General features: G+C 43.1%; 1 protein-coding gene across 1 annotated transcript; it reads left to right on the top strand.

Annotated features, from left to right (window-relative positions):
• The first annotated feature begins 537 nt into the window (after positions 1 to 537).
• On the top strand, positions 538 to 8355 carry LOC136044805 (high affinity choline transporter 1-like). Its single transcript, XM_065730334.1, has 8 exons — positions 538 to 715; positions 1705 to 1818; positions 3436 to 3591; positions 4067 to 4215; positions 4693 to 4836; positions 5826 to 5979; positions 6825 to 7042; positions 7834 to 8355. Exons 1-8 carry the CDS (start codon positions 538 to 540, stop codon positions 8353 to 8355), a joined length of 1635 nt encoding a protein of 544 aa, XP_065586406.1.
• The last annotated feature ends 5594 nt before the right edge of the window (positions 8356 to 13949 follow it).

Here is a 13949-nt window from a genome sequence, read left to right as displayed (position 1 = left end):
GTGCCTTCAGTGGGTCAGCAGTAGATCTCCTTTCCATGCCCTCTGGGCTTATTTTGATTATTATTGTAGGTTTAGTTCTGACAGCTTTGAACAGACACCATCTCAGCCCTATCTGCTGTGTTAGCCTTGGATCTAGAACCTAGAGAAATATGAACTATTTTCATAACATTGCTTATCAGGCAAAATAGAACATTTCCCCTCATTTAAGACAAGCTTATTACCCCTCACATCAGCACTCATTGGCTGTTACCAGCAGTAATTCCTGCTCTCTTATTCCCCACTCCTCATAAAAGTAAGATTTGGGTATTTCCTGAAGAAAGTGGAAGACAAAAAAACTGTCACGTCTCAACATTTTGGGTTTTATATCTCTGCATCATCTCATGTAAAGGACAAGAAACAAATACTCAGTTTATTTACAAGGCAGTACTAATTATTTTTTTCATTTTTTTTTCTTTTCTTTTTTCATGACAGTGACTATCAAAGAATATAGTCATCAATCCTCTATCTGTATCTAAGACCTAAATTAAACAACAGAAAATGGCTCTAAACATACCAGGATTGATATCTTTGAGTGTGTTTTTTACATTCATTTTGGGTGCTGGAATTTGGGCTTCATGGAAAAGTAGAAAGGAGCAGCAGAACCGAAACCCAACTGAAATGGCCATCGTTGGAGGCAGAAATATTAATGTTTGCATTGGACTGTTTACTGCAACTGGTAAGCTTCTTAAAGGACTTTTAACATTCCTCTTGAAATACATACACTACCCAGATCTGGGGGACATTTTCCTTACAAAGCAAGTAGCCTTTAATGTCAGGGCAGATTCTACCTGAGTGTGGCTTTAAAGGAGTATGGTTTCATGAATCATTTTGGGATGGATTCTTCCAAACCTCTTCACACTGAGCAAAACCTCATGTTTATGTAGATGAAATTAAAGAGCTTAATTTAAGAGTTTAGTTAAGAGCTGAGTTTAATTTAAGAGTGCCTGAAGAATGTGACACTTTTCATTAAGAAAGAGCGTGTTCTTAATCTTGAACTAGTTTCTGTTATCCAGCACTTTTCTATTGGAACAAACCAGTTGAAATAAACTGTTCCTGGCACTGAGCACTTGCTGGGAGCTACAAGGCGAAGTTTCCCCCTAACCTCTGCTCTCCTCTTCCATTTTCTCTTGCTGCCTGGCATCACCTGAAATTTGCTTTTCTGCCTTTTTTTTATTATTATTATTATTTCTTTTTTTTTTTTCACAAAGGCTGCTCAGGTGATTTATGTCTGAATAAGACATCTAAGCCCAGAGCTGCAGGTTTGCTATGCTAACTACAATACCTGCTTGCATTTCCTTTCCTACTGCCTATTTCATTACAGTACTCATGAAGGATATCTACCACAGCAGAATAACAAAGGCAATTCTTTGCTCAAGCAAAAGTCTTCCAGTGAGAAATGCACTGCAAAATGCATATATTCAAATTGCCTTTAAATATCTAAACTCTGAGCTTTTCCATGAACGTATTCATTTTGAACCTGAGGAATTATTTCAAGTGAGACAGTTACCTGCACTCAGCAGGTGTGCTCAATCAGAGATGTGATTTATATCAGAAAACAAGAGTGTGATTAACTGCTTATGTGAGAAAAAAGGTTTACAAGCTCTCTACAGGACTAGACAAGCCTGTGCATCAGAAGATTTACCTATGTGTCTTTTGTATCTGCAGCCACCTGGGTGGGAGGAGCATACATCAATGGCACAGCTGAAATTGTCTACCTGCCTTCCAAAGGACTGCTGTGGGTCCAAGCACCTGTGGGGTTTGCCTTGTCCCTTGTTACTGGTAAAGAATTCACAGAGTAATCAGGGTACAACATCATATGAGTGTATTAAGTTGTGTAACAGAGTGTGGAGTACATTTTAAATGTGATTTTGGTCCTCCAGTTTCCAGTAAATCCAGGATAAGCATTAATGATGCTGTCTTCGAGATAGCTCAGAGCTGGTGTAGCAAAGCTTGGAACTGGTGCTTTGTCAGCTTGGAGCAGTTTATTCCACAAAAATCTAATCTGATAATTTTGGGAACATGTGGCTATGTGGATGTCACTTTTTACTGCAGTCTGTTAGGCACAGACTACTGAGAGTATCAGTATTGTCTAATTTTTTCCTTTGAAATCTTTGTGTGATGAACCTTTCTGATTTTGCCACTAGCAGCCTTATCTCAGGCTGAATTTGTGATGTATCCAGCTGTGTGCCACTCAACAGCTGCTCATAGTTTTGCTGAAACTGAGACCCACCAGTTTCTGGTCCAGTCCAGTCTGCAGTTGCCTGCATCTGTTCCAAAGCCCAGGAATTACTGCGCTCGCACTGAGGTTCTTGCTGAGACTGAGGTTTCTTCCAGTCCACACTGAGTTATACCTAACTCTATGGATACTGGAAGATTAAAGCGAGGATACCTGTGCAGACCTTGCACAGGCATTTCTAAAGGAACAATAACCTTTATTCTCAAGTCAGAGAAAAGAGTCCAACTGACGTGAATATGAATCAGGCTTGGAAATATACTGCCAGCATTTCTTATGTGAGCAATTCTTACTAATGAAATTGGGGAGTGCAGGTCTAATCCTGCAATCTTCACTCAGGTCAGTAGTGCCCAAACAAGCAGTTCTGCTGGCTTCAGGGTTAGGCACAATACGTCCTTTTTGGTTTTAATGAGATGGCTGTATGACTGAGGACTAATATTTAGATGTGGGTGGGTGAAACTCAGCTCAGTGCACAGATTAAAACAATATAATTCTGGGAAGAGACAATGAAGACACCAAAATGAAAATGGAACCAGAAAAGTAGCTTATATCAACATATTGCATCACATGGACAAGGACAGAGGTTCATCTATTTTCAGCCAAATATTCAACACCTCTGATGTTTTCCATGGGAAGCATTCCAGAAGACTGTGTCTCAGGTTGGTTGGTCATTGGAGATGAAGACAATACTACATCCAAGTGTGCTCTCTAATGTCCGAGTTTCTGTTACAGTCAATTGAAATGTCCTTCATATGCTCAATGAACTGAGAATTCAACTCAGCCTTAAGCCTATAAAATCATAGAATTATTTGAGCTGGAAGGGATCCTTAAAAATCCTCTAGTCCAACTCCCCTGCAGTGAACATGGACACCTATAGCTTGATCAAGTGCTCAGAGCCTGGTCCAGGGATGCCCTAGGGGATCCTACCTGGATTCCAGTGGCCAGTCTTTAAACATGTAGGAGTGCCAAAAGTGGAGGATTGTATTTGTCAGCTGTAGAAGTCCCTGATGACCTAGAATCTCTCAGATGGATGAAATCCCCCATTTAGGCAAGTGTATCATTTCCTAGTCTTTGCTGTATTATTTCATAGGCTCAAGTACTATAGTATTCTTACATTGTGTAATACATGCAAAATTCTATTAAAATGTAAACTCTCTTGATAGGTGGTTTCTTCTTTGTAAATCCAATGAGATCCAAGAATTATGTGACAGTGATGGATCCCCTTCAAGAAGCATATGGGAACATGATGGGAAGCTTACTCTTTATTCCTCTGCTGCTTGGAGAGGTGTTCTGGTTTGCAGCTATTCTGGCATCCCTGGGTAAGTAACAATTTTGCTGTTATATTTATTGAAAATCATATGACACAGATAACAGAGTGAAATACACACATCACTGAATTGGATTAAACTGTGGAAAGTTGTGCTTCGTGACTCCTTTTCTGAGAGGAACAAAAATTTTTCCAGTATCTGGAAAATATTCTTTTAGATGGCAGTATCTATTCATGTTATTGTAACAGAGGGTTCTGGGAATATGATTTCATATCTTCATCTTGCCTGTGGGAAAGAGGGGGCAACAAGTCAAACTGACTGGGCTAAGGCCACACAGCAAGGCAGCAGCAGGAACAGAAAGGGTGCATGGGCTCCCTTGGGTCATCACTGCACACTCTCTGCTAGATCATGCACTCCTTAACCAGCACAGTGTGCTGACTTCAGGGCATGATGTATCCTTAGTTATTCTGTATTCTACATGTAGGAAGTCTACATTAAAATACTTGTCTTCTATCCTTGTCTGCAGGGGCAACAATGAGGGTCATCTTGGATATCGGAGGCTCTTTAGCTATCACCCTCTCAGCATGCACGGTCACACTCTACACTCTACTGGGAGGCCTCTACTCTGTTGCATACACGGATGTCATCCAGTTGGTTTTCATTACCCTCAGCCTGGCAAGTCCTGTGCATTTCTTTGTTACCAGTTTCCTAACCAAGGGACAAAATCTTTCCCTTTTCAGTGTGTCTCCATGGAAATAACTCAATCAATATTATTTCTTTATCCTCTTCAGAACAAGTCTCCTGAAAGGTCTTAACATTCTTTTAAAATGTTAAAAAACATTTTAGATATTGCTCTCACAAGCTATTGGCCATGCTGCATGACAAGCTGCTGCAAGGTCAGCAGAGCTTGTCCAGGACAACCTTGGCTGGAAATGAGACTTGTCTTACTGAAGTGACTCATATACTCAATGATGTCATGAACTAGAAGCATACAGACTTAGAATAAGGAAGGTGGGGAAAGGAATACTTCAAGTCTGGGTTTAAGGTTATGTAGCTTTATACTCTACATGTAACTTAATTTCAATGTCTGAATAAATTTTCTCAGAGCAAGGATCCTGGAGAAATGTTAAACTGTTTTAATTTCTATCCTAGTTGGTCTGTACTCCCTTTGCCCTGATAAACTCTGCAACACAAAGTATTTACTACACTGCAACTCATAAGCATTACCAAGACCCTTGGATTGGAAAAATAGAAAAACAGTACCTTGGAAGGTGGCTGGATGACTTCTTCTACCTGGTATGGAATATTTTCTCAGACAAGTGTTTGGGAGAAGGAATTATGTGGGATTTTCTGTATGGAAAGCTTGTGGATTCTTCCAGCTGAAATGCACAGTTGGCAGGGGCAGGATGAGTTATAAAACCTTCTCTCAGCCATTCTGCACCACACTGAATGGACCTGAAGACCCAGGGCTCAGCTCTGAATAGGAAAAGAGAGGTAGGGAAGCATCCTGCACCCAAATAAAGGAATGTACCTCTTGAGTAAGACCATCCAGACAACTAATTCTGCTCCTGACACAAAACGAGGCACTTCCTACCACCTGATAGCTTGATCTTTCAGCCTCAATAATGTGCTTTAAACATAATTATGTAAAATTTCCCCTATCTGAAAAAATCTTTGTAAAACAGCTCTACTGCGGGTCATCACTGCGGTACCAAGAATGGCACTGTTGGCTCCACTGCACTACTCAGCTTTTGAATTACCAATGTGGCCAGGACTGTAGTGGGTAGTTACAATCTCACTAGATTGGTAATATGGACACAGGGAAGCTTGACTTTGGTTGGTGAGGACAGAATCTTCAAATTTCATCTGATGCAATTTGTCCGCCAAGCAAGTGAAAATAATTATTCATTTTTTTATTATGACATTTTTTTAATAAGTTATACTCTAGTTAACTTTAGGGAGATTCTTACAAAAGTTGAAGAACTTGACTTCACTTGTCCTTCCTCTGATTCTCTTTTACTATTCCAAATAACCTGTTTCCCAACCTCCTCTACCTGCAAAAGCTTTAATCTGTTATGATCATAATTTCACATCCATTGCAATTAAATAAAAAGACACCCTTGATGAGAAATATTTAGCCTCAATGGCTAAAGCTGGGTAAAGTTTATGCATTTGAAGAGAGGTTTTAATAACAGGAAAGACTATCAACCATCTGAATGAATGTATGATGCCCTATAGCAAGCAGGAATCCGATGAACACTGCTGCTGACATCTGAATATTCCAGGTGCTTGGGAGCATCCCATGGCAAACTTTCTTCCAAAGAGTGCTCTCCGCTGCCTCACCCAGCCAGGCAAGGTTCATCTCCTACCTCTCTGGACTAGGATGCTTTTTAATGGCCATCCCCTCCGTGCTCATTGGTGCAGTTGCAGCATCAACAGGTAAAGCTGAACTATTTGTATCTGAATAACGTTCTTTTTTTACAAAGGTCTTTAAAACAGGGCCCAAAGAAGCCCTGACTCAACTTCCAACTACTGCATACCATCTGCTTAAAAAAACACTACGGGGGATGTGGCCATCAAGCTAGAAGCCCGTACCAGAAATGTAGAGCCCTAGAGACATTTAAACAGCTCCAAAATCTGCCTAGAGCTATTTCATTACGGTGAAATGATTTTTAATGCACCTTACAGTGAGGAAAGAGGAAGGCAGAACCAGTAAAATACCATAATCTGGGTTTCCTAGAAATGTTATGCTTGCTTCTCTTAATGCCATCTGCATGTAAGACCCAGTAGTACCACTACAGATTGCTTTAGATGTTCAGGAGAAAATCTGCTAAGATGAATCACAAAGTTCAGTCCCATAAACCCACATCCCCCACCCAGAGCAGTTCAGTCCTATGTTGTCTGTGAGCAGGGTTAAGTAGCATCCAAATCACTTAATACTTCCAGAAATCAATTGGAATTTATCAGTCATTAGGGACATCAGAGCAAAACTTCCTTCTCCTCTGAGAGACCTCTGATGAGTGAAGTCTAGAAGACTGATCTACAAACATCCCATTCCTAGAAACACATGAAGCACAGCTATTTCTATTGATGATGCTGGTAAAAAGGAAAGTCTTTGATCTAGAAAGAACTGCAGCATGCTTAGGAAACCACAAAAGATCGCAAGAGAATACAACAAACGAATACAAGTCCAAAAATACTTAGCAGGCTTCAGCCCTTAGCCCTGTTGTGACTGGTCTCTATGGAAAGGATCTGTTGTGAGCTTTTCTTCTTCTGTCTTAAAGATTGGAACCAGACAAGCTATGGTCTTCCAAGTCCACTCGAGAGAGGAGAATCCGCTATGATACTGCCATTTGTTTTATACTACCTCTGCCCAGCATACATCTCCATTGCTGGCTTGGGAGCCATCGCTGCTGCTGCAATGTCTTCTGCGGACTCAGCTCTTCTCTCTGCTGGCTCCATGTTTGCTCACAATATCTACAGGAAAATCATGAGGAAAAAGGTACTTGGTTACAGCATTCAGCAGCTTTGGTGTCAGGATAGATGTCTTTTGTATCAGGATAGATGCAAATGTAGTCTGCACTGTTCATGGTTAGAAGTGTCTGCCCTTCAGTTGCTGAACTGAGTTCTGGAGGCAGAGCTTGAAACAGAGGGTCAGGGATATTAATAGAACCATATAATCAGGGATATTAATAGAACCATATAATCCACAGAATAGTTTGAGTTGAAAGGGACCTTAAAGCCCATCCAGTTCTAACACCCTGCCACCTTCTACTAGACCAGGCTGCCCAAACTTGCACCCAACCTGGCCTTGAACACCTCCAAGGGATGGGACATCTGCAGCTTCTCTGGTAACCTCTGCCAGTGCCTCACCACTCTTGTAGTAGAGAATTTTTTCCTAATATCTAATCTAAAACTACTTTCTTTTTTAATTCCAAACCACTCTTCCCACGACTACTCTCCCACCTCTCCAACCTGTCCTGGTCCTTCTGGATGGTATCCCTTCCCTATAGTATGTCAACCACACCATGCAGCTTGGTGCCATATCCTCAGACGGGATAAAAACATCCACTACAGTGTGCCTTGTTCTTCATAAGATGACTGATAAAAAGTTTTAACCAAGATATGAATGGAAATAGCATAAAAACAACCCTCAGAATTAGAGAGGGCAGCTGTATTGTGTGTTGTGGGAGCCATGTTCAGAGGGTGGCTGCTGAAAGCAGCAAAGCCTAGGTGGGACCTAGTCTAGGGCAAAGCAGTGCTGTTGTAATGTTACAATCTCCTGTTTTACAGGCTACAGAGAGGGAGGTCTTATGGGCCATGAGGACCTCCATGCTGGTGTTTGGGGCTGGAGCTGCCAGTCTGGCTTTTTACTCCAACTCTGTCTATGACCTCTGGTTCCTCAGCGGGGAGCTGGTGTATGCCCTGCTCTTCCCACAGCTGTGTTGTGCCCTCTTCACTCCAAGCAGCAACACCTATGGCTCAGCTGCTGGCTTCTTGGTTGGACTGCTCCTGCGGCTGCTGGCAGGGGAACCTGCTCTGAAAATCCCCCCCATCATCTGCTACCCAGTCTGCTCCCTCCTGAATGGGTCCTACGTGCAGCTCTTCCCCTATAAGACGTTCACCATGCTTTTCACTCTGGGGACAATCATTGTTGTTTCATATCTGGCTACAGTTTTGTTTCAGAGGAACCTTCTTCCCCGTAGATGGGATGTTTGCAATGTGCTGGGGGAAATCAGCACCCACACCTCCCTGCATCAGATTGACAAACAGACAGGTTTGCAAACAGTGCCATTGGAAGAGAATCATGATTAAATGTGGGACCTTGAAAGGACACTGTACATTCAGCAATTAGAGTTTGGCACTGCTCTTCCCTTTGCTTTCTCCAGTAACAAATTACTTAAAGTCCTCACAGAGTAATAAAGACGCACACCATTCATGCAAGGAGAATGAGTGAGCTCAAAGTCTGTCATGATTAAAGGCACACAGTGATGGGGCATGATCCTGTGGTAGTGACCAAGGGGCACCCTGGGCCCAAGTGGTGTTTGCTTTAGGGTGTCCCTTGTTCCCCACCCCAAGGCAGGGCTACCAGTCACACTCCAGCATTTATGATGTTCTCAAGTTGCATACTTTTCTCACCTCAAAAGAGACAAACTAATGTTTAATAGATTGGACAGTCTTGGAAAATAAATAAATAAATAAATAAGTGAGCAAATTTGTTCCCACTGAAACAGCTAGAGCTTTAGTGTAAACTTCCCTGGCGAGGAAAATCGGATATAAAACTGAATTTTACTGAATGCCACGTAATCACCGTACAATCACTAATATCAGTTCTACACTAGTCTCTATTATTTAAGATGCTTTTGCATATGCTTCTCCTAAGCTGTGGTCTAAGGTTACAGTCAGTCTAATGCTACATGGCTGTGGAGAGGACGTCCCCTCTTGTATAACCTGATCTGGCAGAGGAGATGAGCAAGATCATGGAGCCATACAATCATACAATCATAGAATGGTTTGAGTTGGAAGGGACTTTGAAGCCCACCCAGCCCCAACCCCTGCCGTGGGCTGTTGCCCCCACCAGCTCAGGCTGCCCAGGGCCCATCCAGCCTGGCCTTGAGCACCTCCAGGGATGGGGCACCACAGCTCTCTGGGCAGCTGTGCCAGGGCCTCACCGCCACCATTTAGGAGCCTAAATCTACCCACCACAGCCAACAGGAACCAGGCAGCTCCTCACCACCAAACCTTTACAGAGCAGTTGCAGGAGCTGCTGTGCATGGAAATGCCTAGCATGGAAGGGAAGATGTGTACTGACATAACCACAGTACCCCACAGCAGAGCAGCTGGTGGCCAGCTGAGTGCAGAGGATGAAAGCAGTATGCTGCTCAGTGAGCTGCTTCCAGCACAGGGAAAACAGTGGAAAGCAATGCTGATGCCACTATGCACTCGTGCAGCAAACTCAATGAGGATACATGTGCTACTCCCATCTGTAGCAAAGCAGGGAGCAGTGGCCTGCGACGAGGACTGGCAGCTGTAGATATAGCATTGATCACTCTACCCTCCACAGGGAGCATATACCTTCCCCAGCATCATCCTCAGGAAGGTAGAAACCCTGATGCTCATCAGAAAGATATCATACAACTTTGTGCTTCACCCTACTGTTGGTAGACACCTGGACACAGCGGTTCAGTGGATGTGCTTTGTTAAACCCAGGCCAGAAATTAATTCCTGTTAATCTAGGGACTGTCATTAATTAGAACATATGTTTAGAGAAAGGAAAAACAGATGTTTTGAAAATTAAAAGCCTCAGGCAGTCACCCACTGAAATCTTTCACACTCTACTGATGTGAGTGGGAGCATGTGAGGTTTCACTTAGCTGAGGGAGACACCAAAGCTGTCATTACTGTAGCGCCAGAAGAGCTGGGCTCTTGTTAAATCACAGTTGCTGTATGCTCATTCCAGCATACTTTCCTGATTTAGGGATGACCTAATTTGGGTACCCAGACTTCTGTCTGTGTGGAGCAGGCAGAGCAGACCAAAGCTTACAAAATGCACCTGCATAAAGGCACAGACCTGCTGCATGGTCCAAACAAAAGCAAAACTCCAAGTTCCTCGTGTCAGGTTAGCATCCTACCCACTGATCACCCTACTCAAAGGCAGTGAAGGGCAAATGGCTAGATCTGGACGTATCTTTTCACCACTACCCAACTTCTGCTGTTCCACTGCAGAATCCTCTTGCTTGAAGTTCTGGCAGGCAACAGGTCCCCACCTTCCTGTAAGAACAATCGCATACAGCACTCTAGGGTACAGCAGGGTCTGTTGTGACAGGACAAGGGGAAATGGTTTCAAACTAAAACAAGGTAGATTTACATTGAGTATAAGGAAAAAGTTGTTTGTGATAAAGGTAGTGATGCACTGGCACAGGTTGCCCAGAGAGGTGATGGATGCCCCATCTCTGGAGGCACTCAAGGTCAGGCTGGATGGGGCTCTGAGCACCTGATCTAGCTGTAGGAGTCCATGTTCATTGCCAGGGATTTGGACTGGATGACCATTAAAGATTCCTTCCAACTCAAACAATTCTATGATTCTATGACAACTCTATGAAGAGCATCACCACTACAGCCACGTCACAGCCACATCACCCCCTGGCATCACCACAGAAAACCTGCCGTGACTTCAGATAGGAATGTCATAGTGCTGTAGTGGGGTACCTGGCACACTCAGCAGACGCTTTGCCCTCACAAAGCTCCTCTGAATTTAGTACTGCTGAAACACACTCTGATGCACGTGGAGAGACTGAAATGTTAAAGATGCAATTACTGTTAACTCTCTTGAATGTTTACCATTTTCCACCCTTATATGACTCTCCTCAGAACACCCCTCAGCAAACTTAGAAGGAAAACATTCATCAAGGTCAGGCAAAGTTTTGAATGCAATTAGCTGCAAGTAAAATAAATACAAAAGCAATTCCAGTCTGTACTTAATGACAAAATGCCTTGTTGTTCCAGTACAGCACACCCAGTGCCCTTTAGGTACTGCCAGCATAGGAGACATTGACCAGCACCCATGAAATCATTCCTCTCATAGGTTGCTGCCTCCAAGTTTTTTTTTCTTTGACTCCTCTTTGTAAAAAAAAAAAATTGCCTGAGCACTGGAGGGTCCGAATGTGCCCTTCTATTTGTGGATTTACCACTTTTGTATCCTAGATATGCCCATGACAAGGTGGCTGTACAGCTCACGTTTTCATTAACACAAATGACATATAGCTCAGCTTTTCTCTAGGTTTGCTGGGAGATGTCTTCCTTCAACACCAAACAACTTCAAGAAGAGTCAATATTTTCAGTTCTTTGTCCAAATGGACAAATAGAGTTGGGGTTCTTTGTTTTTTCTTTAGGGATCAGACTGGGTTTTTCTAATATTTTGTTAGATCTCATGAAGCAATGTAGGATTTGTCTTACCAGAGATGTCTTATTTTCCTCCTTGCTGTTGCAGTTCTCCCCACCATCTACCCTGCCTGACACTGGACAGGCTGAACTTCACAAATATACTTTTGGCATCTTGTTTGCTTCATTTGTGCTTTACTTTCCCAATTCCGTAGAGAGGGACAGCATTTAAACTGATTCCAAGAAAGAATTTTGAGAACTTTGGAAGAAAGCTGTGTTATACATTGAGAACACTCATTTTACACAAGTTGAGATCTTCTGTTCAGAGTTGGAGGGCAGTTTTCCTGGTCTGTTTAACACACAGTCCTGGAGCACTGGAGGTCCAAGATAACAGAAATACAGCTTAGCTTGCTGCATGTCCTTGTTTATGAAAACTGACATAAACCAGGGGAATAAAAGGCTGGAACAGTCTGAATCCTTTATGTGAATATAAATGTGATAAGGACTCTTCAAGGCTCATGGTGTTGCTGCCTTTTCTCCATGACAACAAATAGAAAGAGTCTAAACATGGGGAAAAGACCTTACAGATTAAATTACTGGCTGGACCGGGTTTTGGTCCGCTACCTTGGAGGAGATTAAGAGCCTACTGAACACAGCTTGTGCTGGACACTCCATGGGACAGTGAAAGGACCCATGGGACTTCGAATGCTGTGTCTACATGACTAAATAACTGTTGGAGTAGATAATCCTAGTAGTCTTCCCTAACCTTAACGATTCAGTGATTCTGTCATTATGTGAAATGCTTCAGCACAGTGAAGCAGACCCAGGTATCTATGTCAAGTAGCGGAGTGAATGCAATCAGACCATGGGGGATGTTTGAGCTTGCTTGTCCTACTAGAATAGTAATGGAAGACCACAGAAGTTGGAGGAACCAAATTTAGTTCAATCTCAGCCCTTCAGAGTGGTCTGGGGTGAACTGTCTCCAAGAGCAGCAGCTCAGCTTTGGTTTGGAAGAAACTAAACAAGGTGGAGACTTTTTACATAGTCTGATAGTGTTAGGACAAAGGGGAAGGGTTTTCAACCATAAGAGGAGAGATTTAGGTTATATGTCAGAAGGAAATTCTTTACACAGAGGGTGGTGAGGCCCTGGCACAGCTGCCCAGAGAGCTGTGGTTCCCCATCCCTGAAGGTGCTCAAGGTCAGACTGGATGGGCCTTGGGCAGCCTGAGCTGGTGGGGGGCAACCAGTCCATGGCAGAGGGTTGGGGCTGGGTGGGCTTCAAGGTCTCTTCCAGCCCAAACTTTTCTATGATTCTATGACTCTGTGATTCTATGGTTCTAAGGTTCTATGATTAATACACATTAGCACTCACGCAGTGGTGATAACTGGTGCCCCAGCATCTGGGAATGAACTCAGAAGATGAAATATTTACAGCAAGCAGATTTGGAGCAACAAAGCCAGCATCTGGGCACGATGACAGCATCTCCTGGGCTGGCAGGATGCAGTAAGATGCCCAGAGGCTTCCATTGCCTTGGGTTCCTTGACATTTTTAGATTTCATCTTCTGTGAAGCATCAAAGCTGGTATCAAATGGCAATTTAATTAAGAAGCAAGGACAACAAAGAAATCAATGCTTTGTACATTAGGTAATTAACTGATTAACTGAGAGGTCTTGAAATGTAATTACAAGCACAAAATTGTCATCCCGTATGTGACTCTCTAGTGAGGTTGATTCTCGGCACTATACTACTAAGCTGCATTTATCGATGACTGAGTAGGCAATGAAATGCAGCTTTTGTCATGCCCTCAGCTGGGCAAACAAAAGTGATGCACTTCACTATAGGCTAATGGACAGTCTAAAACATGACCAGAGCCAGATCAGGTGAATCAAAGCTCAGTACAAATACTTGCTGAAAGTAAGCCCTCAGTGACGCAATGAAATGTGATGTTGAAAGTTATTTGGGATGAATCACAACAAGAGCATGGTAATGTCTCTTCTCTCACAGGCAGGGCTTATGGCATGATCACAGAATCCCAGAATGGCTGATGTTGGAAAGGACTGTATCTGGAAGTTAAAATTAAACACATTCAGAATACAGAGGTTCAGCTTTGTAATCTGTAAGGCCCATTGAATGTTATAAATGTTAGACCAATTTGCAAAGGATTGAGGTGGATTCCTCATTGCTGAAAATGCTACAGTGCAACAGGAAGCTTCCCTGAAAGTTATGCACTGTTTTAAATGGAAATTTATTCAAGGGAGTTCTGAATGTGATGTCCAGCCACAAAATCAGACTAGCAAACACCAGTGATGCATTCTATTCACCCTCACTACCTGGTTACTAATTCCAAGTGTGAGAAGCATCTTACCACAGAATCACAGAATGGCTTGGGTTGGAGGAGACCTCAAATATCACCCAGCCCACCCAGTTCCAACCCCTGCCATGAGCTGGTTGCCCCCCACCAGCTCAGGCTGCCCAGGGCCCATCCAGCCTGGCCTTGAGCACCTCCAGGGATGGGGCACCACAGCTCT

This window comes from Cyrtonyx montezumae, unplaced genomic scaffold, assembly GCF_038088225.1.
Source record: "Cyrtonyx montezumae isolate F1298 unplaced genomic scaffold, pur_monq_1.0 scaffold_12, whole genome shotgun sequence".
In the NCBI taxonomy this organism is placed as follows: domain Eukaryota; kingdom Metazoa; phylum Chordata; class Aves; order Galliformes; family Odontophoridae; genus Cyrtonyx; species Cyrtonyx montezumae.
This window is presented reverse-complemented; position numbering and strand designations above follow the sequence as displayed.